The 27,220-nt window shown below is 41.1% G+C and overlaps 1 protein-coding gene across 16 annotated transcripts in view; it reads left to right on the forward strand.

The window, feature by feature from the left end:
- Window positions 1-27,220, forward strand: part of EPB41L3 (erythrocyte membrane protein band 4.1 like 3) — a 96,992-nt gene that overhangs the window by 23,843 nt on the left and 45,929 nt on the right. For all 16 annotated transcript variants that reach the window (XM_074878658.1, XM_074878702.1, XM_074878677.1 and 13 more), the window contains exons 2-3: window positions 6,200-6,402; window positions 11,520-11,717. In XM_074878658.1, coding sequence (XP_074734759.1) covers window positions 6,211-6,402; window positions 11,520-11,717 — 390 coding nt within the window. In that variant the 5' untranslated portion in view covers window positions 6,200-6,210. The remainder of the gene's footprint in view (window positions 1-6,199; window positions 6,403-11,519; window positions 11,718-27,220) is intronic.

The following is a 27,220-nucleotide window of genomic DNA, read 5'->3' on the forward strand; positions in this document are numbered from 1 at the left end:
TTCAAGTCTGCCATTGCCTTTTAGTCCCCTCTGAAGGGAGTGTCTGTTGGTTTCAAAGTGTCTCCTCCATCTCCTCTGGATTACATAACTTCTTCAGATGTTGCCTCCATTTTTCTTTCTTTCCTCTTCATCAAGAAGTTTTAAAGAAATCTGCATCATGCACCTTCCTAGAAGGCCAGACAAATTTTTTAACTCATGCTATGTGTTGCAACACCTCCAACCAGCGTTTTTTTATTATTGCTTATTAACACCTCCCTGTCCTCCCTGAAGTCTCTTGCACTAATGCTTGGGCCCATGGCTTGTGCCACCAGATCTGTTAAGTTGCTTAACCCAGAGCATGCTGCGCTGGCACGATGGCAGCTCCTCCTGATGCTCAGCACCTTTCTCCACTGGGTTTCCTCTCATCTCTCTTGTTGTTGCTTTTTTGACTTTCTTCTCATGTTTTTTCCATGTGCTGACTCTAACGGGTTTGTGTTGATGTTATGTGTGTATGTTTAAGGTGCAATGCTAAACTCTCAGTACAGCCGATGTGTTTGTCAGTTAAAGTATAAGGGTTGTACTTGCTGGACTAGAGCCTTACAGCTGTGTTAGACAGGGTGCCTACTGATGCCCAAAGGAAGGGTGCTGCTTCCCCTGACCCCATCTGGGGAGGTTCAGCCCTCCCAGCTGAGCCACCCAGCCCCCCAAAATTACATTGGTGCTGGCATGAGAGAGGTGACAGGAGTGTGTGATTGGGAGGGGGCATCCAGTTGCCCCTTTTGGGGTTGTTTTCCACCCGTGTCTGTTCAGACCACATCTCTGCACTTGCTTTGGCTTGTTGGTGTTCACTGGAGAAACCATAATGCCAGGGAGATGCCTCCTCTGTAAGGCCTCCGGTTGCTGCCGGCGCCAGAGGATGGCGATGGGTAAAGAAAGAGCTGGTGTTAACTCCTGGCGAAGTGCAGCAGAGGTCCTGCCTCTCCTCTCTCCTGGGGACCCAGCACCAGGCTTTTGTGGCTTAGGTGCCTCCTAGGTGCACATGAGGGCAAAACTCACCTAAATTAAAGGGGATCAACAAAAAATCTTTGTTTTCTTAATAAGGAACCCAACTGGAATAAAGTGAACTGAGACTTCAAGCAGTTTGATGAAAACAGTTTATATTTCAATCTTAGAAATCAACGTTCTGGCATGTATTCTTTTCTTGAAACATGTATTGACATTTCTGTTACTGCTCATAGCAGCAATATTGTCCTCCATATGCTCTTCTCAGCAGCATCTCATCGTTATTGGATAAATATGTCTCTCGTTATGCGGAACATTATTTTTGAAGTATGGAATCATTATTTAGTTACATAACTTCCAAATTTGGACCTCTGCAATGATTTATAACAATCTTCAGAAATTATTGTAATTAAAGTAGAACTTTCCACAAAGAGAATTAATTAGATCAAAGAAGCATTTAAATGTAAATCATTAATCTGTGTGTTACAGGAAATAGTTAGTGGCTATGTATAGTTCATTTAATTATACTTGGTTCAATTTTGTTTTGTCATAACATCACAATTTATTCAGAATTAATTTGCAATTTCTTCTGTAATGTGATTTCTGTTTGCTTAATATAGCAGATATTTTCACTAGAATGTATTTATATATAAATAAAGATTTATTAATGACTGCTGGGTTAATTAAACTGTGGACTCTGCTGTCAATTAGCTGTGAATTTTGTTGATCAGTAGATGTAACCTAGAAGGTCTGTGCCCATAGAATGGGAGGCAAGAAGTCAACTTGTTGAATGTATGAATATATACAGTAGATTGTGACTGTCACTTGCTGGAGGGGACCAGGTGACATAGTCTGGGCTTTGCCTGCTCAGAGAATTATTAATTGAGGACAACATGATTCTGGTTCACGTATGGAGGAAAGGAAATGATGTGCTTTAAGTCCATAGTAAGTAATTGGTAATGGAAATGGTAATCTCCCAAGCCACTATATGTTGGTAGCTGTAGGTAACAAGGACTAGACGTGTGGGAAGGTTTTAGGATATAGGCTTTTTGCACAAGTGGTTTGCAAGTTTTGCAATCCACATGTAATGTCTTTGCTTTGTAAGGGTATGAAAAGGGTGTAAGGGTATGAAAATACTTATTTTCTCTGATTTGATCTAATAAAACGTATTTTTAAATATGTCAAGTAGTTTTTTGAAGTTGTGTTTTAATACCTTGATAGTGTGTTAATGTTTATCTTCCCTTAATTATACCTCTGCAGCGCTCTCAAGCACTTATATTTTAAACCTTTACACTGCTGAAAATACATACATTTTAAACTTAATTTTTAAGTAGTAGATTAAAATAAGCTAGTTCTTGGCTTTTTTTTTTTTTTCCTTTAATCACAAGACTTGATTTTCATTCTGGTTGATTCTGTAGCCAAATTGACTTTAACCTTAGACTATCCAGTATTAGCAGCATCTGTGTTAAGTTTGGACTCAGCTAATCTTTTGGAATCTTTGAATATTGGGTTGTAAGCCAAAACTTAGCTATCCAAGAGCACATCTGGCTTGCATAGTATTACCTCATTTGTATAAAGTGGTGCTCTTAGTTTCTTTTCATTAGTTTGTTTTCTGTTTGTTGGAAAGGGGAATTTGATACAGGGGTTTTGCTGGCAACAGAAAAAGTTTAAGGAACTTAAGTGATTTCTTTCTTCCTGTACTGAAATTCACATAAGTCATGATTTTGGTACATAGTGAGGTATAGTAAATAAACTAATAAGAAATTCTCAGCCAATTATATGTGTTTGGCAAATGTTTAGACACTACTAGCTATTCTGTAAGGTTTGCTGTGTATGAACAAAGGTACAGTAATAGTTATGTTGTTAATATTATTAAGATAACTGTTATTTCTTCCAATAAGTGCAACAACCTCTTCCTAGGAGGATTGTTGTGCCATTTATAAAAAATGAAATGCTTTCAAAGTTCATTTAGATAAGCAGCTGTTTGCTGAGGAAGACAAAGCAACCTGCTGGTTTGCACTAAGAGAGGAGTGTTGTTTTCTGTCTTGTAATTTAGGTATTTTCAGCCTGCACTAGATGGAATGAGATAAGTCTTAGCAATACAATCATCCGAGGAGTTTGTAAGAAGTTGGATTCGAAATGTGTTTGCTTTGCTTCTATTTACATCTGTAAGATAACAGCATGAAATCAATGGTATTTTGTTCTCAGTATTTGTTATTAAACATATTAGTATGCGTAGGGAAATAAAAAAGACATTTGGAAATGGGTAGCCTTGGGTTAATTAAATCCATCTGCTGTCTGACTAATGACAGGAATATTGTATCCAGGGAATTGCTTATGCTAAAAGATTTGATAACACACAAAAAGTTTTCTAACAAAGCACTCTTAGAGCCAGCGAGGGCTCGTGTAACTGGAGAGAAAACCAGTCCCAGAGAGTAACTCACAGTATTGTAAGGCTGCTTCATGTGGTAATGTCCCAGAAGAAGTTAAGAACCACATTTGTTGTTCCTTGAGATGCAAAATTATAACTGGCAAGGAAAGTAAAATTTATTTTCATCTCATGCTACATGAAGTTGTGTTTTATGGGGCTAATTTAAATGGCTGTGTTTCCATGCTCACGAACAGCCAGGATACAAATGTTCATTAGGAAACAAGCTATATAGGGTGCAAAAATGATCTTCCAGAGACGCAATGATGACGGCTGAAGGAACACAGACTTCTGATTCGTATGAATTTGGCAATCTGATCCTGTATAGGTTAATGCCTTGAGATACTTGGGGTGACCGTTTCCAAACAGCAAGTATGATAGTTGCTTTCTATTTACACTGCTCTAACTCATATTAAGAGGAGGAAAAAAAGTCTTTGTACTACAACTTCCATGTACTACACTTTGTATCGGTCATATGTGCTGGTTGGTGTTGTTTGATCACCGATTTTTGTAGCTGTAAGTTAGGTTTTTTTTACTTTCTAATTCATATTTTCTGAAAAAGAAAATCAAATAAATTGATTTTATTGAATTAATTATTTGATTAATTTGCATTTCATGTCTTCATACACTTGTACAAAACATGGTTTGAGAGTGGGGGGGAAAAACTTGTGAAGTTTGTGGAGACCTGCGTGCTTTTAAAGCAAGGCAACCATAATAGGATCAGATGAAGAATGGTTTATTCCACATTGATCTGACAGATGGGCAAAACAAAACTCTGAGAGATTAACATTGTTCTGGAATTTAATTTTTAAAACGTACAAAAAAGAGTGGCTTAATAGAATTGAAAATGGAGGATGGGTTTGTTTGATCTACAACGGAGGAACTTGTTTAGGCTTCCTTTGTAGCGAGTCGGACAGAGTTGTGCTAGTATGTGATTTATCTCAGCCTAAAGGAGGCATCTAAAATAGGTCAGATGAGTCGCTCTCTGAAACGTCTGGTTTTCTCCTCCACATTTAAAGTGACCATCTCAGATGTGGACATCTGAAGTTTGATTAGGTGAATGCCTTTCTGACTGTCACATTTTAAAAGACGTGAGTTAATTACTGCTTTTTGTAGATGCTAAATACAATTTGTTAAACAATACATTTTAAAAGGCATTTTTGATACAACTGTGCCAGCTTGAGTGTAGAAATTTGAGATGTATTCCTAAACAAGTGTGTCACACATTAGGACTTTGAAAATGTGGCCTGAAGCATAAATCTGCCATATATGCTTTCTAGTTCTGCTTCTCTCTCATGCTGTTTTGGCATGCAGAAGATAGGAACATGCACCCGTGTCCTCACATGAAGCTGAGCACAGGCTGAATGCTGTGCACTTGCTTGCTGTATGGAGAAATGTATTCACTGGAGAACTTAGCCTTGAAAGTGCGGAATACGTAAATGAGTTTGAAAGTAGTAATTGGCCTCATTTAAAACATTTTATATCAAGCAATATAGTTTATTAAACATTTAAGTAAAAAAAAAAAAGCCTGTAATTTTTTTGTGATCTTTAATAAACCTACTTCTACTAGTAAACACCATAGTGTATGTTGTTAATAGTTAATAGTGACTTCCTACCAGATGAATTAGCAGATGTGTATTCAGTGGAACTGCTTATAATTACATAGTAGCTATGGTTACCAGGTTAAAGAAATCATGGCCTGATGATGAGCAGAAATAGATTGCAGCAGACTGGTTTGTTTTCAAGTGGCTTAAAAGCAAAATGCTCAGGGATAAGATCATGAGGACTAAGAATGTTTGAGTAACATAAAAGCGTGCTCTCTTTGCTGAACTGGCACAGAGTCTGCTTTTTCAAATCCTTGTTTTGATATAAAATCACATTATTTTTTTAAAGTTTGGGTTTGCTTGTATGTAGTTTGAGAATTGGGTGCTAACCATCTATTTATAACAGAACTATTTAATTGAAATAGTTAAGATTTTCATCAATATTGCTAATATTTTCGTTTTGATTTAGTACTGGACAAAGTTAAGTTCAAACAGATTCTTCAAATTCAAGAAAAGTCATATTCACTTTTTTTTAAATCTAACACTTAGAATGACTTAATGGAAGTATTTATCTTTTCTTTTGGATGCTCTAGCACTTAGAAAGAAATGACATATGTGTGGGTGAATTCAAGCAGAAAGGACAGAACTGGGCTTAAGGACAGTTGTACATTTGCACTGATGTTGGTGGGTCCACTTCAGATGTTTCCGGCCTATGTGTTGCCTGGAAGCATCAAAAGTACTTGAGTCCATTTCTAAAGGGGAGCGCAGGTGTTGAGGAGTTCAAGCCGTGTTGACTTCATTGTAAAGAACAAAAGATTTAATGTTTTCAAAAGTTTCCACATGGTTTAGAAACCCAAACTGCAGTGAATTGTGTTGGATTTAGGGCCCTCAATCGCATGAGTTTTTCTCAATGTGTTACTCTCCTTTTATGAATTACAAACTATGTAGAACTGTATGTCTGCATTTAACTTGAACATAAGTCCTCTAATGTCTATATATTATAATGTAGAATAAGATTTTATGGCAACACGCTCTTCCTTACAGTACGGATGCATTTAGACCTGGTCTTTTGCACCAGGGAAGCTTTCCTAGGGGTCCTTGTTGGGTCAGTGTAATAGCCACTTTACTTGAAAAGGCTGAGCATATTAAGACTAAAACTTTGCACCTGATGTTTCTCTATTTTATAAACCTGGCTTACAAATTCACAGAGATCATACTCAGTAGGTCTGCTCACCTTGTTTTACAGAATAACCAACCATGACTACAGAATCAGGATCGGACTCTGAGTCCAAAGATAAAGAACAGGATCAGCAGGAGAGCCCTGCGCAGCAAGGGGCGGCAGAGAGGCAGCCGCAGGACCAGCAGCAGCAGCTGAGCGAGGAGCATCAAAACGCGCTTGAGCAGTTCTCGGCTGTGGCAGCCCACAGCACCCCGGTGAAAAAGGAGCAGGTAAGGGAGCCTGGGTATGCGCGCTCGCTGCATGCGACTAGCTACATGTCCAGTTATTGCTCCTGGGAAAAGCTTGGTGTGTTAGGAGTGGAAATATATATTCAGATACACATGGAAGACTGTTTGGTGTGATGCTGTAGATCTTGACTGATTGGTATTTTGCGTTTAAAAAGTAATAGTTCTCACACAGAATGTTCTGCAATTCATGGCAGGTCTTTCTGCCTCCAGTGCTTAAATACAAGGGCAGTCTTATTAACTAAGCAGGTAACATCTTTAATCTTTCATTTGTGTTAGATAGCAAACAGTGCCAGTTTTTAAGAAACGGAAAATGTTTTCAGAGTTAATTTCTTCATTGATACCTGCCGAAAACTGATTTCATGCTTGCTTGTCTGATGTGTGAGCCATGAAGAATCTGTGGTCCCTTAAGCTTCTCATAGTTCTGAAATGACTGCATTATAATTACTTTAACTACTCATGTAATAGGTTTCAGAAGAGCTATCACATGCTTTTCCATTTGGTTTATTGTTGCACTTATTAAATTTGCGGAAGCTGCTTTCTTTCTCCCGTTAATAATTTCCAGTCAATAGGATTAACAGGCATTGTTCTTCATGGATAAGTGACACAATTAATGAGGTACCTGCAAATCACATCCCTTAGCTTTGTAGGTTATGACCCCCATCTGATCGCATTCGCCTTTAAAGAGTGGAATAAAGTCAGTCTAACTCCTCCTCTCCCCCACCCTTTAAAAGATTCAGATTGTTTGAAGTGGGGTCCTGTTATTTTACCTAGCGGGGAGACAGTGCTTGTGAAGGCTTTACTTAAAATCAGCATGAGTGCTCCTGTAGAAGCTGCTTGAGGCTGGTTGTGGTCTTGGGTTTTAAGCTTTTGTCCGCAGAGCTGCAGCCCAAACTTGCTGTTGGTGGGGAAAAAATGAGGATATAAGCAATTCCACATACAAAGTATTTTTATATTTCCCTTGTTTAAGGGTGCATTACCTAAATGCTTGGGGCAATAAATATTTCTGGGACCAAATTAAAAGAGGTATATTATGTCTGACTTCTAATATCTCAAGAAGTAGACATGACAGGGCAGGATTTCTGGTCTTTATTGCTATTGAAGATCAACCATTGGATCAACTGGGTGGGGTTTTTTGATTGCTAACCATTGGTCAGCCTCACTCTGTGCTCACCAAGGACCTCTCTGCTCTTGCTCTCACATCTACCAATTACATGTTGGGACAATTTGGTCTCTGAAATAGATGAGAAATTGCATGTAGTTTGGGAAGAAGAGGCAGGCCTCTTTGTCCAAAACAGAAAGGTGCTGCACAAACTGGTCATTAATTTAAAGTGTAATTCTTCCAGGCCTAGGCGTAAGTATTATTAATTTTGTTCTTCCAGACATCTTCAGTAATATTTCCACTCCAAGTTTCTTTTCATCTGAAAAAAACCCCAAACAAAACAGACCCCAGAATAACCACCAAAAAAATCCCAAAAGCCTTAGGCACCAAACCTGCCCATCTGTGTTTATGGAGGTGTGAGTTTGGAGACCTGAGATGCTCTCATGTGCTGCGTGATTCCTTCCTTTCCCAAAGATTACCTGTGAACTCTTGTCTGTAGAAGCCTTGATAGAAGAACTGGGTTAATGAAGGGATATGTGAGACCTTCCCATTGAGATTACCAGATTGAATCTAAAAGTCCCTGTTGTAAACTCACTGCCAAATCCAGCTTCAGTGATCTCCCCAGTATATTTCGTAGTGGCTTAACTGTCTGTATCACATGAAAGAACCACTTAAACGCAGCACTAAGAGACAGAGCTATTGGCAATGATGTCATTAAAAAAGCCAAAAATCGAAGGAGTAAAGGATATCATTCTGTCCCTTGCTGTCTGTAATCACAGTGAGGAAGTTGATGATTTTTGCTATCACTCGTATGAGAGAATTTTGGGAAGAAAGATTTAAGTTACCAATCCATGACAGTGACTTCTTATTGTCATTCTATACACATAAAAAAGAACATTTTAATGAAAACAAAAAGGCTTCTTCATGTTGAGATTAGCAATTACTAGAAAAATGTGTCCTTCCTATCAGCTGTAATAATGCAATCTTACTATCTTCCTGCCTTCCTATCTCATTGAAAAAGAAGGTATCACGTGGGTTGAGCACTAATATTTCTGAGCAACTACCGTAAGTAGATGGGATTCATGCGTTCTGCGAGCTTGGTAATATCACTTCATACCCCAGTGAGAAGCTGTGAAGCATCAAAGATTATTACTGCTGACTCCTGTGACTCCAAAGGCTTCCTTCGAGAGGAGGGTCCAGCTGTAGAAGGGGTTGAACATACTGTGTCATGGTAAGGTACAGTAATACAGATAGAGATGAGAGAACTTACGCTCAAAAAACACAAGCCCTGAACCATGTGCTGCACTAGAATTTAGTGCACAACACTGAAAATACTGCAAAAATACAGTACAGAAGTATCTTGGAGAAGAATTTAGGAGAAAATGCACTGTGTTTGCAGAGTTCAACATAATTTACTGAGTGCATGGGTTTTTCACTGGCTGCTTTTTTTTTTTTTCCCCTAGATAGCAGAATGTCGAGTTTCTTTAGGAAGAAGAGTCTTAATACAGTCTGAAAGTACCTTAATGCCTGAACATGTCAGTATAGTTTGGGGGATCTTCTCTAATAGTTCTTGGCATGTTTCGTTCTCCAGACAAATGAGAGAAAATCCTTTGTATGATTTTAACCTAGACACATTCCCCTGATCTTAATGTAGACAGGAAGCTTAACAAACAAAATAACCTCAATACTATTTTTTTAAAAAAAATTATAAATAAGCAAACGTCTGCTGTAGTCTTGAGATACCGCATGTTTTCAGGAAGAAAAATAATCACCAATCCTTCAGGATTCACAGAAATTGTTCTAAAATTTAAATGTCTGCTGGGTGCCCTTGTTGTTGTGGGCTTTTATCTCAAGCAGCTTTCCCGTTTTCTTGAAAAAGATTAATTCCATGCATCTGGGTTTTTTGTTGATTATTTTTTGTCGGAGTGACGTGCTAACTCTCACATGAACCACCAGGTATGTCACTATATTTTTTCCAGCCCCGGAATGGCAGGTTTCTTTAACAAAACGTACAGAAATCATCAAAGAACCCTTCTGCCCATCAGCAGCAGCGCAGCTCTTCACAAAGGCCCTAGCAGGAGGCATCTTCATCTCGTTATTCTCTCGGTGCAGTAGGTTGGACCACTTGCCAGCTGGCCACGGTTGTGCTAGAGGGGTAGCTGGCCTCAAGCCTTGCTCTGAGCCTGGGGGGACTCTCCCGCTTCGTCATGGTCGCTGTGAGTGTTAAATGCTCAGCGAACAGCTAATCCACTGACATACGCTGTGCCTTCATCTCCCGCCAGCCTTCAAGGTATGCAAGGACCTTGACATCCAGACGCAGAGCTGGTGTCCAAGTGCTGGAAGGAGAAAGCTCCTGAAGCTAGATGGGGGAAGAGATGCCTGGCGTTGGACTGCTCCTGGGGTAGAACATCCATGTCTCAGGGGATGAGGCAGATCTTGAAAGCAGCTTTTGTGTTGCGTTTTATCTTTCTAGTCCCACTTTCTTCTAGTCTCCCCACCCAGGGAAGCCCAGGAGACCTTTGCTATGTCCTCTCTGACAGGGAAAGGAGGAGCGTGGGTCTTGCCTCGCCCCTTTGCAGTTGCTTCTTTGCAGTTTGCTGGGGTGTTGGTGGGAGCTGGTGCTGTTGGTAGCTGAGCTATTTCCAAATTCCTCTTTCCCCCATTCACCTGAAGGCAGAGTGGAAGATTACGGCTTGTTTGTATGAAATCTCTCAGGGAAAGTTCCCTGTGATTTAGTGGTACATTGTTGTTGCTGGTTACATGATGCAAGGTTGTTCTGGTCTCAAAGCAGATTAAAGCCTTTGGACAGATTTGCTCCATTCTCATGAAGGTTTATTATATACAGTGAATGGAAACAGACTTGGAGGATTAATTTACAATATATTCACAGCAATGCTTGTTGCTTATTACACTGAAATCATTCAGAGCCAAAACATTTTCTTGTAGTGAGATAACAGAAAGATGTTATTTTATTTTATTTAAACTTTAGCTTAGGTATTACTGCACTCCTGTTGAGGTTTTGTTTGGAGACTGTCAGAGCCATAACTGATGAGAAGGGTAATGATTGCAGCACAGTGCTGTTGCTAGGAAGGGTGAAATCCTGTAGAGCTGTTCTGACTTTCATCTAGTGCTGTGGAGAGGACCGCGGGCTGTGCGGCATCACGGTAACTCTTCAAATGGTCTGACCCTCAGATAAACCCAAGCAAAAATAACCATGGTTGTTTCTTCTTGCCCCTTTTCCCTGCAGTGTATTTGTCTTTCAAATAGCACCTACTTCTCGCCAGCTTGAGGGACTTATTGGTCATCTGCAGAGAGCAAAATTGAGCCTCTCATCCTGTACTTATCATCCATTAGCCAGCCAGCTGAACATAAAAGTTGTTTGGCCACTTGCTTCCATCCTGTTTGTTTAACCCTTTGCTTGGGTGCTTGGGGAGCCATTCTCTCTCCCAGGCACGTCAGCATTCCCCTGCAAATTTGCACTGTCATGGGGATACCCATGCCCTCATTCAGGGGTCTGTTCTCTCACTGACAGCGAAATTAGTGCAAATCTGATGATCTTTTCCCGTCCCGGGAAGCATCATATGATTTAATAGGTACAGGACTTAAAAGTGGTGTCAGTAAACTGTAGGAATATCTATTTGTCACAACATTACCAATTACTCAGCATTTCCAACAGAGGAAAAAAAAAACCCAACAGGTCCAAGAAGTCCAAGAGGGGTTTTGTACCTATGGAAAAAGTAGAAGCCTAAAGTATTTTCATGCATGCCCCTCCTCCACAGGTATTCTGTACCTTTTGGAGTGGAAAGAGAGGGCTGGGAGGAATATGGGCAATATGGGAAACCTTTTCAATAGGTAAAGAAGACTCTGTCCTGCATCAGGGACTTTCTTGTACAAGCCCCACACTAGGCTCACTTAAACACTTGGATGCAGGGTGCATAGTGTACTGCATGGCGTGAGTGGTTTATCTCGCTTCAAAAAGTATCTTTCTTTCTCTTTATAGGCCACAGATAAAGAACAGGAGTTTGCTGCTGCGAGTGCAAAACAGCTGGAATATCAGCAGCTAGAGGACGACAAGCTTTCTCAAAAATCATCGTCGAGCAAACTTTCCAAGTCTCCTCTAAAGATCGTCAAGAAACCGAAAAATATGCAGTGTAAAGTGACACTCCTGGATGGATCGGAATATGCATGTGAAGTAGAGGTAAATTGCTTTTTGTCGTCTTCTTTTTTTCATCCTGTTTGAAGGAAAATACTTGAAATTAGATTCCTAATTTAAGCAAAAGGATGAATGGCCTGATATTTCACCAATGCCAAGCACAGAGATGCTTCCGTTGTTTTCTCTGGAGGTTGAAGACATTGCACAGCTTTGAGCTGGATGAGGGATTTTGAGCAGTCCATGGAACAGCCAGAGACTTTGGATTCATTTTATGTCAACACATGCCACAACAGAATGCAGAAAGTGAATTATGGGCAGCAAAGCCCATAAAGAAGGATTTGATCCCATAGGGCTTCTCTTTTCCTTGGTACTCTGCTGAGTTGAGACTCGCATAGAGTCACTGTCCAAACAGTCATTCTGACCATTGTGAGATTAGCAGGGGCATGAGAGGCATGAGAGGCACCTGGAGAGGTGGGGGAAGTGTCAGGAGCAAATAGCAGTGAGAATGAGGCACTTTATGTGCTTCTCCTCGATGTCTGTGAATCTTAACTGTGTCTGAACATTACTGGCAGAAAGTTGCTGGTTGTTTTCTGTAAGAAAACTTTCCTTCCCTGCTGGGACTTTGCCAGGAGCCTACTTTTGGGAGGGATGGTCTTTGCTGCACAGTCACTTAGGAACCGGTCTGTGCTTGTAGGCAGGCCCATGCTAAGAGGATGCCTTGCTTTCAACTCCAAAAGGCCATGGAGGAGCAGAGCATGAGTGAATTCAGCATCTCAGAGTGGACCCATTTCTCCATTTAGCCTTTCCAGCCATGTCGCCAAGGGTGGTCTCTGGGCAGTGGACCAGCCTGTCCTGAGCCTGCTTCAGGTCATGAGGCCACAAACAGTGGCCGGGAAGGGAAGGATGTGTGTTTGAGGGCTCAGCAAAGCTGGGCCTCCTTCAGGCAACCACAGGATGTGGCAGAGAAGGAAAGCCACCTGGGGAGGACAGAGGAGTATAAAGATAGAGATGAGACGGTCTGCAGGATTGAAAGGGGAACCCACAGAAACAGAAAGAAGGAGAGAGGGTGGAGGAAAGGAGTATCTGACTGACAGCCACATCCTGATGTCTTGACCATCAGATTGTACTCAGCCCTTGCATCCTCCGGCTGCTCTTGTTTTAAGCACTTTGGAGAGTGGCACGTGAGGAAGAACTTTTATGATTTTCATTTAACTGCAGCTTTACAGTTTGGGCAAAATTTTTCTATGCTAATACAGAGGCTGTGATCTTACTACTCTTACAGCAACTTAGCAGTCATGCTGTGAAGTATCTTTTAGTTTCACTGGCCAAGTCCTGTGTTGTTTCCTTCAGACTATCAATAGCTATCTGGCCACAGACTTTGTGACTATTAAATTGTCCTTTCTTGACCAGTGGTCTGTCAAAAATAGCCTGCAAATCATTAAGCTGGAAGAATGACTAATACTGACTTTGATGGAAAGAGTCAAACTCATTTCAGCTTTTGCCACTTGGTTATAAAATGTGAGTCATTTTTTGGAATACATTCAAGCAAATTTTACCAAATAGGATTTCTATGGAAATCTTGTCTAGCAGGCTGAGCTTTATGAGAATATAAGACGGAGCAGAAGGGGAGATTTGTTATGTTAGACTCCCACTTATGCAAAAAAATGCTGTGAATAATACTTTCTTTTAGGAAGTTTCACTTTTTCACTGGAGTTGGACTCTGTTGAAGTGTCAAAATGCTAGCGTATAGAAGCCGTCATGTTTTATTGCTTGTCAGATTTCTGTGCTTTGCAAGTTTTGAATAGCTCTTGAATAATGTCCAATATAAATTTTGTATACATTTTTTCTACTTACACTACTGAAATATTTTGAAGTTGTATTGGCTGTCATCAATAATCACTTTATCTGCTTCTAAGATGGTTAGACTTCCTAGGCAGAATGTAATATTGATGAGAATAGAGCTCCTAAAAGGATGAATCCTCAAATGGCAAAGCTATGATGATGAGCAGACCATTGGGTACATTGAAACAGAAGTTAGTTAGGGAGCATTTCAGAAGGCACGAATATTTCAGGGAACGAGTGCAACTGGAGTGATGCATGTATTTGCATACCTTAAATGGACAATCCAGACTTTGCAGGCTTCCTAAGTGGTGGTGTCAGCATACTGTGTATTGAGGCTGCAACTGCAGGTACCTCTCTGGCACAGCCCACTCTGGCCTGTGGGAACACTTGGTAGATCCCCAGGGGAGTCCACTTTCCATGTGCATAAAGTTCAGCTATAGCAAAAGGATGCTGTGTCCAGCCAAGAGAAATGTTCTGACTTTCACTGTGCTTTTTCTCCCAGGAAGAAAAAGTATATACAAAAGGAGTTAGGGCAGGGAGACTGAAGGTCTGTCTCAGGAGACATCTCAGGAAACACTGTAGGAGACTGAAGGTGAAGTTCTACAGTAATTTTGCATAATAACAAAGTTCTGTGGCTGTTTCACAGAAACTCAGTGCTGCAGCATAAGAAATAAGTTGTCTCACTTCAGAAAAACGCTATCATATTTTAAGGATCATCTACAAATGAACTTACTGTATTCCTTTAAACTGTGAGGGGAAAAAAAATATATAAAAAGTATACTGAAAGACCTAACAAATTATAGAGGTCAGTAAATTCCCCAAGATTAATTCCTTAAAAGAAGGGGGAGAGGGGCAGATACCACACGGCAATCAAATATTTAATATTTCCATTCCTTGTGTCTAACCCACTTAACTGCATCTTTTGGTGCAGACGGTGGCCCAGGGTAGGGATGTGACAATTGGTGGATGTGAGTCAGAAATGTCATCCCATGTTGTCAGCTCCTGTCTTCCAGATCTGTCTGTGTGTCATGCTTCTACCCACTGAAGGCTACAAAGCAGTGTGATCTAGAAGGACCAGAAACTAAGAAACCTAATTCTGAGCTAGGATAATAGTTCTGTCAGTGAATCTTGATTTGGATGTGGGCTAGATATTTACCCTCTAGAATTGCATTCCCTAGTCTGGGAGTTGGGAATTATTGTAGAATCCATCAGTTACTCTATACAGTGCTTTGCAAATGACAAATGCTTTTATATATGTTAAATATTAATATCATTTGAAGGAGCTTATTGCTCTCAAGTAGAGCACAACCTACAGCTTATCAATTATGTGTTCATCCAGTTAATGACCTGACAGCTGAAATTGCACATACTCACAGATTGAGATGCTTCTGAGGCAGATTTGGTTAATCCATTATCCCCTTGGTGTCCTTTGTTTCAGAAGCCCCTATTTCTTATCTCATATTTAATGTTGAGCATCTTCACTGCCTTCTGCTATATCTTTCAGTCTCTCTCAAGTCCAGTACTTTGCATTTGTGACACAGGAGTTTTTCATATTGTATGAGAAATATCTGCTGGGGAAAATGTAGTGGAGGTGAGGTTGACAATGGTTCATCTAATGTGGTGTCCATTCAGTGAAAGGTTCTTAAGCAAATGTCAGGTAAAAGCTTTCTCCTGGGGCCCCACAGTGTTACTGCCTGTGTGCTGTATCTCCCCTGACCCAGAAAGTCTTTCATGCAGGAACACATTGCAAGCCAAAGCCATGTTAAGTAGGTAACCCAACCTGTTCATTCATCCTTCTCCAAAACCATAAACCAGAAGCATTACATCTGTACCCCCACTGCTGCTCTTGTCTGGGAGCCTACAGATGGTAGTGGCAGGCTTATTTAAGTGGAGGGTTTCCTTTCAGAGGTGGGATGGCCACCTGATGGCGCTTCGCCTGTCCAGAGACATGTGTTCACTTTTGGAGCAGAATTATTTGCTGTACACTGACATTGTCCCTGATACTCTGTCAAAGAAAACCATCCTCAGGGTGGTTATGTGGTTCTCCCATGTCATGAAGACGCTGGAGGTTTCTAAAGGGTGCTCAGTCACGGGAGTCGACGCAGTCTGCTCAGAGGGATGCTGAGCGGTGATTTCCATCTAGATGTCCACCCTGCTGGAAGTGGCTCTCCTTGGGCCCATGATTGTATTCTCCCAGCCAGCATCAGGATCAGAAATGCTCTTTGTCAGAAGTAGTCAAGTCCACAGCTGGGGCCAAAACTGTGCTGCAAAGAGGGTGCTGAAGACTTCTCTGTTAAGCAGACTAGACCTATACTTTACATTTGCTGGTTTGAAGACCAAAGATAAAGCAAGATCCAAGACTGCAAAATTATTTCAGATAACCATAAAAAAGACAGTCAATGCACTAGTTCAGGTTTTTCGTAAGATACGAGAAAAAAAGCAGAAATAACTTATTTCTGGGTTCTTCCCACTTTAAGTAGGTGTTTTCAAGTGCTGTAGTAAAATTACACGATTTCTAGGTTTTATTTCCCTCCTCTTCCCTCTCTGCCCCATCTCAATTTTCTGTTATCTAGACTGATACATTTTAATTAAAAGATGCAAGTGGAACCAGCTGTCATCCTCTGTCTTACACATAGCCTAATTTGAAGTGTCTTCGTAAAACAGGTTGGAATTTGCCTTCATTGTTTCAGCTCCAAACATATACATGTTATTAATCACAAAGTGAGAGCAGAAAGCTATAACATAATCTGTCTAAATAAATGGTAAAATAATTAGATTTCATTTTCAAAGGCTCAGCTGTCTAAGCCCATTGGTAATTTATACTTTCTTCATTCCTGTGCTGCTGAGACTTTCTTATCGTGCAGGACACTAGTAAATGAAAACAAATGTTCCTATGGCAGCCCGTCTGTGGCATCTCTGAAGCCCTACATCAAACAGAGTGAGTTGCTGTAGGATTTAGACAGACTGTAGAGCACGCGGAAAGCCAATGTCTCAGAAAGCGTTACTGATACTGCCTTGTTTTGGTGGGTGGGGGTCAGCTGAGGTAGGAAGAGATTGGTAAAAATATGCCATAGGTTGGGTTTTTTTCACCCAGTTTTCTCAGTCAAGCTGCCGTTGGGACCTGGGCAGTAGCTGGGTGTCCCGTGCTGTAGCCACTGCTATGCCTTCGTGATGAACCTTGGGTGACTCCCTGATGGAGACCCCATTTTCTTAGTAGTGGGTTTCCCCGCGTCCTCAGGTGACTTAAGAGGAGAGTGCTTGAGTTGCAGTGGTGAGACGGTTTATTTCCATGTATTCCAAACCAGAGTTTAGAACACGGACGAGGCAGATGAGCAGACAAGTCTTTCTGCCCTGCACAAGTATGTGCTGAAACTCCTTTTTGGAGACAAAATGGGCATGGACTATTGTGTCTTACACAAATTTTTCTTTTTCCTGTAGAAAAGTGAGAGTATATGGATGCTTACTTAAAAAATAAGTTGTTAAAGATGGTCATAGGACAGCCGTTGAAGAGCGGACAACAAGCAGACTTATTTCTGCTCTGTCACCACTGCCAGAAATGAAAGAGAGCGGTGTTTCTTTTCTGGCTTGCAAGACTACCCCTGAAGGAAAAACCCTTCTGTGTTTCTGTATGGGAGCGGGGGAATGCGTGGCCCTGTTGTCCCCCTCCCCGCACTCCGAACTAACCCTTCCCAGGAGCCGTCTGAGCCCAGACATGCATGCCGCTTTTGCACAGGGAGTTTAATAACATTGAATTTCTCATCCGTTTTGAGGTAGGCTTTAAGGTCAGGAAGGAAACCTCTGTAATAAGATGCACTCTGCTTTCTGAAGGATACAGTTTCAGTTACCCCCTGCACATTTTAATTGTTTAATGAATTCCACACAGTCTTGTGCAAGTGGCTTTACATGTGAAACTGATTACTGAATGCAAGAGGGAATTTTTTTAATAAGTCTTTTCCTTTTGACCTACTCATTGCTTACATTTCAGTTAATTTAATATGAAGAGCTTTGTTTTAGGTTTTTGTTCCTTCCCCAGGATGTGTTTCAGTAGATGTGACTGGGTTGAGATGCAGTGTCGTCGTTACACAGAATGCTTTCTGTCCCCAGACCTGCTAATTAGGGATGACTTAGATTAGCCAGGGGATTCAGTTAAGATCTATGTTACCTGACACATGTCAGTAGGAGTCTGAGTATTGCCTGAATGTGTTCCAGCTGAATAGAGCTAATATACAGCTCTTCTGTCTTGCTTTTTCCAAATACTGTAGGCATCTTTTTATGAGTTAAAATACTTGTCAATTCAAGAAGCGTAATGGTCTGGAAAATGATACTGATGTTGTCCAGCTCATAATAATCAACTGTGAGGCTGAGCAGAAAAAGGTTTTTTGCTTCACTTTGGTAATTGAAACAAAAAATAAAAATGTTTGGGCTCCCTTTTGGTGGTGATGGTGGTGATGATGATGATTATTATACTTACTATTTCACTGAAGCTGAAGTAATCTAAATTAAACAAAAAGTCACTTCAGGTTGAGCCGAGCCTTTTTGGAAATGCCACAAGGCAGAGAGAGGATGCTGGTGTGGCATTTGTGGGGCTGGAGCATTTCCTGCTTGCCGGAAGAGGCTCAGCTTCCCCAGCTCCCCCGCAGCTCCGCGTGGCTGGGAACATCTGGGCTGTGTGGTATTCAGGAAGAAGATCTCTTATAACCTTCATAGGAAAACACACCTAAGTGATTAGACAGCCGAGGTGAGGTCTCTTGTATTTCCTCCAGTTAATATGCAAGTATTCTACAGAGACTGAAGGAAAACCAAGAATTAAAACCAAGTCACTCCTTCAGACATCCTGCCAAGTAAACAGCAGGTTGGGCTTTAAATTCCACCTTTTGACACAGCAGAGGATATGGTCACAATCAAAATAAATGCCAAAAGTTTAAAATAACAAAACAACAAAAAAAAAAGTGTGTCCTTTCCACATCTATTTTCTCCATCTAGTCCTCTTATCTCTTGCCTTTCATTAATAGTTTCTGAATATGATTTGGGCAGTGAGATGATGGGTTTAGCAAACAAAAATCTTCGTTTTGATACTTTGGAGGTGCCATCCGTTTTTCATAATGGTGAAAACTATTAAGAGGGGTCAACCTACATAGACAAATAGTTTCAGCTGCCCTGAAACTGCATTTTCTAGGGCATAAATGTTTAGCTGAAACTTTGTAGTGAAATGTTGCCTCTGGTTCCCTCCCCTTGGTGCACCAGTTGGACACAAGCCAGGCAACAGGAGCTTATTCTCCATCTGGCAAAGTTTTAAAAAATGTTTTGGTCAAGCACACTTAAACCCAAGTACTGCAAGGCTCATAGTTGGTTAACCTGTTTCCAAGAGCCCAGGAGAGGATGATCTTTTACTTACCTTTTACCTCAGACAGACAGAGGTCTGTTGGCTTCAGGGGTCCTGTCCCTGTCACCATCCTTGCTGATGGCCTCCACCAGGGTGAGACTGTATCAAGCCCTTCATGTCTGTTATCTCCAGGCTCATCTCCCAGCGTGGTCCTCACCCCAGAGAGGCTGCTGCTTCTTACTGGGGTGCCTGGTGTAGCCAGCACCCAACCTCTGCACGCATTGTTAAGCGCTACTGGAATATAAATCACAAACAGTGAATGAAGGGCCTTGCTTACCCTTTTCCCTTCCCCAAATGGATGCTCGGATTTTAAAGCCTCCTGCTATTTCTGGACAATGTGTCCATTCCCCCATCTACTCCATGACCACCCTCCCAGAGAAGTTGCTGATTTTCATGTCACTGCCCAGTCATGCTTCTGCCAAGCCTCCCTGCATTTTCTCATGTTTCCTGCCTGTTTCTGTGTGGTTCAGGTGCCTGTTACCTGCTCCAGCTCCCAACTGAACCATCTGAATTCATCTCCAACTCTGTTGCTAGTTGCTCCCATTTTGTAGGTGAGGTCCCCATGTTAACACTTAGAGTTGCTGTTTCCAGACCAAAACTAAGTAAATGTTTACTTTATTATCATCCCCTAAAGATGTTAGCTCTCATATAGAATCCAAACACCTCATATAGGTGATGTTTTTCCAGCTGAGCTCCATGCAGAGTTCTCTGGGCTGCTTTTATGTTTTCTTATCCCTGTCTGTTGATACAGTGAACAAAATATCAGAGATGGGACTGAGTAGTGAGGAAATACCTGCTTGCAAAACAAAGCTTTGATAAGCGGCAAGGTCTGTCTCTTATGGTTTATCTTGCTCTGGCAGAAATGGTTTTGATCTGAAGTGGATAAAGCTTGCATGTAGCTTGAGAACAGGCTATGTTATTTTTCTTGACAACCCCAGTGTTGATGGTGTAATACTGTCTAAGGTACCCCAGATCTAAAAGCCTGATCATCATGCTGCCTCTCCTGCCTCAAGAGCATCTTTCTGTGCTATGGTTTCTGTGCGATTTATTTTTTCACTCCAGCCTGGCAATGTAGGTCAGGGAGAGCTCTCTGACTTTTAAATTCATATGGCAAGATTACTCTGTAAATCGGACTATGTTGACAGTAGAGCTTTTTTCAGCTGAAAATAAACAAAATGTTTATGGTTGATTTTTGCGGATATATGCCAGTAACTATTTATGTTTCAGGTAGCAGTTGGTTCCCCCTGCTGTGTCGGTGCTAGGCTTGTGCATAGTTAGCAGTTATGCAGGAGAGATGAGTGTTTACTGAGCTCATCCAAGTATAGGTAGAATAAGAAAAATATTTATATTTATAACCCCCACTGGAAATCTTCAACTGCTGTATTGAATCCCAAGAGGCCTGCTTGAGTTACCGCAGAGCGTCTTGCAGGAGGCGGTAGGGCAATCAGGAGGCATTAAGCCAATGGATCAACTACACATCTAGTTAAAATCCAAGTCCAAACAATCTGTGTTCTCAAGAAAGCTGAGAAAGGGGGCTGCTTTCTCTGTTGAAAAGCCTCAAAAATCGTGGAATATGGTTTATTATTTTATGTGTGGATTTAGCAAATGTGTGCGACTAATCAATGTGCTCAGAATTGAACTGCTGTTTGAGAAATAGTATCCACTGTTTTTTTCTTTTATTGAAGAGTAGTGCTTCTAAGCTGTTACCAGATCTCAATTTTTACAGTGTGAATTCTGTTGATGCACTTGGGATGCCCAAGCATTTGATAATTGTCACGTTTGACAGGTATTTCTGTAGCTGTTGTGCACACGCATTCATGGCTGTTACGCTTCCACATCTAAAGACGTGCTCCAGAGTATTTATTATTTCTCAGGTGCCCGCTTTTGCCAATTTGCATTGCCACGAACGAAGTGCACACTTTTTTCCTAAGCATGCAAACTGTGTAGCACACACATCAGTATACTTAGAGTTCGTCTGATGCCAGTGCTGGTGTGATCTCTATGGCTGATGTAGAAAGCAAAAACCCTAATTTGGTTTGATGCCAGAATCAGGACTAGGTCACCAATCTTCTTATTGGGATTTAACAGCCCCCTGGGTTTTTTTTAGATTAGTGCTGGTTTTTTAGGATTGCAAACTCAAACGGCATTAAAGAAGGTTGCCCCTGATAAAAACTATGTCATGTTATACAATGTCATTGACACTTGCTGCAGGTATGTAACTGTAGCATAGACAATGTTACGTATTTATCTAAATACTTGTATTACATGCTTGGGAGATAGGTGTCAGAAAAGGTTATTTTCAGGAATGGTAATACATTTCAATGTGCTATATTACAATAAATATCAATAAGCTGATAAATTGTAGTACTACTATGATGGGGAAAAAAAGAAAATGATCAGTTGTCACTGTATGTTAAAATACCTTCTAGTCTACTGTAAGTTTTCTTACGTGTTTATTCGTATGTCCAGAGCAGTAGTGGATAGAGTTCTAAATTAAAAAGCAGAGATAGGCAAAACACTATTGAAGTTTTTATTTCAAACTATTAGAACATATTAGTCACCTACTGGGATGTATATGCAGGTTAACACATAAAAAAGTTAATAAAGAAATAGAACGTTTGGAGAGCTTGTATTAGCATGAAGCTTTCAGGAAAGGCATTTCCTTATATGAAATATATTCACATTGGGAAAAAAAAAAAATCTTTTTAACACAACTTTTATTCAACTAATTCTTTCTGAAATTGCCTAGTTCTTAGTTCTCCCTGCATTTGGATAAATTTTTTATTCAGTAGATTGTATTTGGAATTGTGACCTGGGACATCTCCAAATACAGTTTACCACTGAAGTATGTAAATGATTAAATGGTACTTTCATTTGAGAACCAAAAAATGAGTAAAATGAATGTGTTTTGGTTTGAACCTTTTGTTTTCATTGCCTGTATTTTTTTTGACACCTGAAAGGCTGACGGAAAGGTCTTGTTCCGTATCTCCTACACATGCTGACGAACTGCTTATAGACTAGATGAGAGTATTAGGTCCATCCAGGGGGTACATGTGTCCTCATAAATGGTCATTTGTAATATTCTGCATATGTCAAACCCAAGATTTTCCCCTAAGAAACATAAAATAGTTGGAGTAAAAAGACCAGATGAGTTACTTTATTTTACCTTTAAACTTTTTTCTGTTTGTCTGAGGGAGAGGGGAGTAGAGTATTTGCTGTTTGCTTTGTCACTCTGTATATCTTACCGGTGTCTTTGGTGTACAACGTTGTACTGGTAACTTCAGCAAAGTTTTTTTCCATAGCAGAAGTTACTTCCTTCAAAATGTTTTATATAATGCCTGGAATATCACTCTCAACACACTGAACTTTCAGATGAGCTAAATGTTGATGTTTCTGGAACTGCCAGTGCCGTTTTCAGCAAGCACAGCAGGGGATGTAGGGGGCCTAAATTCCAGTGGTTAAGTCGTGTTATGCTTTAAAAAGTTCTCATCCTGCAAGTTATATGTCACCTGTAAGATATATTTCAGTAAACCAGAGGAAAACTTGCTGATTTTCTGTCAATTAACACTCCAGGAAAGATTCTCCATCCTTTTCTTCTTCCTGGATGCTCCCCACGTAGCTTCCTGCTGAGGACTTCAGTTGAGAAATGATAGATTTGAAGAAATTCAGGGTTCCTTTTGTCTTCTGTCACCTTTCTCCTTCATCTTCTTATCCCCATGGGGAGAAACTGTGCAGAAGTGTAAACAGCACAAGAGCAAATCCTTTGAAAATGCAAATTACAAATGTGTAGAAGTGAAATGAAGTTAGACTTCTTTGGAATGACTTCTTCTGTTTATCTTCCTTGGGAAAAATAAACCTTCTGCTATTTTTTTTTGGTCTTCCAATCAAAATTTGTCAAAAAAAAAGGTACTCTCCCTACTTGGAAATTTTCTGGCCTGAAGTGCAGTGATTAGCTTCTAGAATTTCTCAGTTCAGCCCTTCGTATCTTGACCAGCTCAAACTCTTTCAGAAAAAACATGGGAAATGTCATAACATGTAGATTTTTATTTCATTCACAGGTAAAAATGCGCTTCTTACCAGAGTAACTGTATGAGTTTAGAACCTCTGATTGACTCTCCGTAGACGGAAAAGCGTTGTAGTGTGGTCACCAGCTCCTCTGAATTTGGAACCACATGGAATGTTCACTTATAAACTTGTGTATGTTTGTGTATGCACATATTATGTGCATTAAATTATGCACATATTTGCCTAAGCATATTAAATTTTGACATATATGTGATGCTCACATCCTTCCCCCAGAAATGGGGGGAGTTCTCAGTACAAAAGTCATCTTTGAAACTTGCATGTAGTTGATTACTTTAGCTTGCAAGTAATGACTGTGCAAGTAATGTTTTTCTGGGATTGGGCATATTTTTGTGCAAATTGGGTAATTCATGAGGAAAGAATGAGAAAGCGTGTTCTGAGGAGGCTGGAATTCAGCAACTCAGAGACTCAGCTGGGGGAATTTGTGGAAAGAGAGTGCTCACTGTGTCCTGACAACCAGTTAATTATTTACAGTTGTCTGTGTTGGAAGAATAATTGCAGAAGCTGCAATGTGGGGATGGAGGAACTTCCCCTTGTGTATGCTAGTTATTTGTTGCCATATACATTTTAACTTTTATGGGTGTTTTCCTTGCGTTTGCGCAGAGGAGGCAACCATGTGGCTTATGCGGTGTAGAAACCACAGCGTTGATGAAAATTGCATTTTGCAATTTATTTAAATCAAAACAGTAAAATGAAATAAAATCATTGGATTGGACACAATAGGAGTCTTTTTCATCATGCACATTGTAAATGAAAAAATTAGCTAATACTTCCCCCCCAGAAGGAATGAGGGAAAAGGAAGAGGTTAGTATAGCCACATGCCAAAATACATTACAGCATGCAAGGCTAGAGCCAGCCCACACGTTTATACAGTACATTGTTAAGATCCATTGGAAAATGCAAATGCTAATTAGGAATGTGAACCAGATAACCTCAACATCAGTTAAAGTCCAATTATTCCTACCGGGATTTCGTGATACTAATCTGTTTGTCCTTCTTCCAGCGATCGTGCCCAAGGAGAGTTATTACAGTAATTGTACAGAGTTTAACGCCAGGCTAGTGCTAGTGTGGCGTTGCTTTCTGGCAGCTTGACAGCTTTTCTGAGAAAAGCAGCAGTGTCGTGTTTGCATATATATTCGCGCAGAAAGATATGTGCAAACACTTTCCATTTAAAATCCAGATCCGCAGCTGGGATACTTGTCCATCTTGCTGTGCTTCTTGACTGAACAGAAAGAGAGGTGAAGTTTCAATTCACTGGGGTGCCCTGACCTTGCAGTTACTGTGCTGTGGAAATGATGGTTATTGGTGGCAAAAATGAATCCTGTTATAGCTGTTTGGCTGTGGGACTCTCTCTCTCTCTTTGGCTTTTCCCTTGCCTGTAAAATTCAGTCTGAATGTGATCTCTTGTAATTGCTTTCAGATGGGAGGGGCATACCTGCATGCTGCAGACAGCCCTTGCTCAGCATTTTGCATCCACATGAGACTGCAGCATCGGATGCAAAAATAGAACCGCTCCAAATTGCGACACTTTAGAGGTTGCAATAGCTTTTATTTCTAGGAAGCTGAGAGGGCTGTTTGCTGCTCATCCTAGTTTTCTATTAGTGAGAGGAAGGTAATCTGCTCATGAGTAAAAATAGACTATGAGAATAGACTAACACTCTGCACTTTAATCAGGTACACGACGATTAACCCCTTAGCACCTGCAGAGGTGCACAGGGAGCTGAGTATCACAGCTGTGGTGGTTGGAAGGGATGGGGGGGGTGGGGGGGTGTGTGTCCTTAATTTGAGCAGGGTGATGTCTGGCACTGGGTCAGGCCAGCTGTGGCATTGCCTGGCCAATGCCTTGAAACCCTCTGAGAACAGAGGCTCCTTGGCCTTGCTGAGATACCGGTCCCAGTGCAGCATTGCCTTCCAGGGAGAAGTCGGTCAGATAGAGGGTTGGATTTGGTCTGGAATAAGCCTGAGTGGTGACAGGTTCTTAGCAGAGGCACCTCTCTGCTGGAACAAAGCTAGAGATGATGTCTGGTCCAGTAGGTTGGAGGTTACCCAGCAAGCAAAGGTCTGTTGTTCAAGGTGAGGGTGCATCAGAAGAGAGGCTCAGGCTGCATCACCAAAGTGGGTGCCAAAATGCCCTGCAGGAAGATTGCAAATGGTCATGTTTCAGGGACAGGACAGGATTGCCAAATCAGGAGCCACAGCAGCTTGAAGGAGACGTTTCTGAGAGATGGTGCCTCCTGGTGTGAGACAGCCAAGCCTATACTCTTGCAGAGAAGCAAAATTTGTCTCTCAGAGGTGACAGTTCTGGATCCTGATAAATTTTGTTCTGGCACCACTGGCTTCCAGTCTGGGAAGCACCATCCAGCATGTAATATTTTAAATATCTCACTAAATAGCAAAGAGGGTTACTGGGATCTTACTAACATTTGCATGACAAGGAAGTTGTTGGTTGGTCATTTCCCATGTAATTTTCCTCATTGCTTATCACAGTACAGTAACATACGGTTTTGGTAGCTTGATTGCTGCAATACAGGGTTTATTAGTAGCGTCCTGATGGACAAGGTGAACAAGAGTCAGCAATGTGCCCTGGCAGCACAGAAGGCAAGTGCCGTCCTGGATGGTGTTGCCAGCAGATAAAAGGAGGTGATCTTTCCCCTCTGCTCAGCTCCTGGAGTGCTGGGTCCAGTTCTGGGCTCCCTGGTACAAGGGAGACATGAACGTACTGGAGTCCAGTGAGGGGCCACGAAGATGATGAAGGGCCTGGAGCATCTCCTCTATGAGGAAAGGCTGAGAGCTGGAACTGTTCAGCCCAGAGAAGAGAAGGCTCAGGGGGATCTTATCAATGTATGATGGGAGGATTAAACAAGACAGAGCCAGACTGTGGTTACTGATATCCATTTGCCAGGACAAAGAGGCAAGGGGTGCAAAGTGAAATACAGGAATTTCCATTTAAACAGAAGAAAAAAACATTTTTACTATGAGGGTGGTCAAACACTGGCACAGGTTGCCCACACAGGCTGTGGAGATATTAAAAACCCAAGTGGACATGATCCTGAGCTGCCTGCTCTAGGTGGTCCTGCTTGAGGAGGGGCAGGTGGACTAGGCAGTCTCCAAAGGTGCCTGCCAGCCTCAACCAGTCTGTGATTCTGTGATTATATGAATGCGCAATACATATTTTGTGGCTGAAGTGATAATGTATCTGTAACAAAGGCTTGCATTTTTTCACTTTAATAATGTTAATTTATCGTAAGTACTTTACAGCTTAAGGGCTTAATCATAATAAAAAAAAACTTTCTAATTATTTTTCTGATTAAGAAGTAGCAGACATTGTACCCAAATGTTCGCCAATGAGAATAATTGACTTTATAATAATCTTGTTATCCAGGCAGAGCTAAGATGGAAGTACTTGCTTTTGAGCTCCTCACTCTGTGATGTATAAAGGGTTATCTTGGTCTGGTGATCCTGTAAGGGGATGAGAGTGTGATAGAGGGATATGGGCTGAAGAAGCTGACATGGAGAGGTTTGTTTCTGGAGAAGACAGTTAGGGGATAGGTGAGCCTTTTGTGGCCTTGGACTCCTGAGGAGGGAGAAGCTCAGCTCCAAAACCAAGGAGAAGCTGGTGAGGAGAGAGGCTGCTTCTCCTTTCCCTTGCGTGTGAGAATTGCTGGTGGGCGCAGGCTTGCCAAGTTTGCTGCTGCTGGCTCCTTTCACTGGGAGCTTGACCAGGAGGCTGTTTATTCCCATTCCAGCTTCAAGCAAGAGCCCTGGTCTTTATAGAGCTGCAGGGAGGAGGCTGTGAAAAGCGTAAAGTTTTTGCTCCCATGCTTTTGTACTCATTTATACCATTCAATCTATGTTTTGAATTCTTTCTGTTGTCTTGATTTCCCAAAGCTTAAGCAGAGTGTCTCTTTTTCCACATCTGCACATCTCATTTCATCCCATTCATGCCTGAAAAATAGCTAAGAATATTTCTGGAGGAGACTCTTACCATATTTACCTTTCAGAAAAACTCTTCATTTACAGGGCCAGTACTTTATAGCATGAAGTCTGACATTTTTGTAATTTTTTTTTATTCACATTTTTTGGACTACTGAGAATTAGTTGGCATTTTTGGCATTAACTTGTGATCCACAGTAACCAGAGACTGTCAGTCTTCCATCGCCTTAGAATTGTCACCCCAAAATGGTGGAAAGCAAAGGTTTAGGATGGGGTTGAGAAGCTGTATGAATTTGTAATTTCACCT

The sequence above is a fragment of the Strix uralensis genome, chromosome 1 (genome assembly GCF_047716275.1).
Source record: "Strix uralensis isolate ZFMK-TIS-50842 chromosome 1, bStrUra1, whole genome shotgun sequence".
In the NCBI taxonomy this organism is placed as follows: domain Eukaryota; kingdom Metazoa; phylum Chordata; class Aves; order Strigiformes; family Strigidae; genus Strix; species Strix uralensis.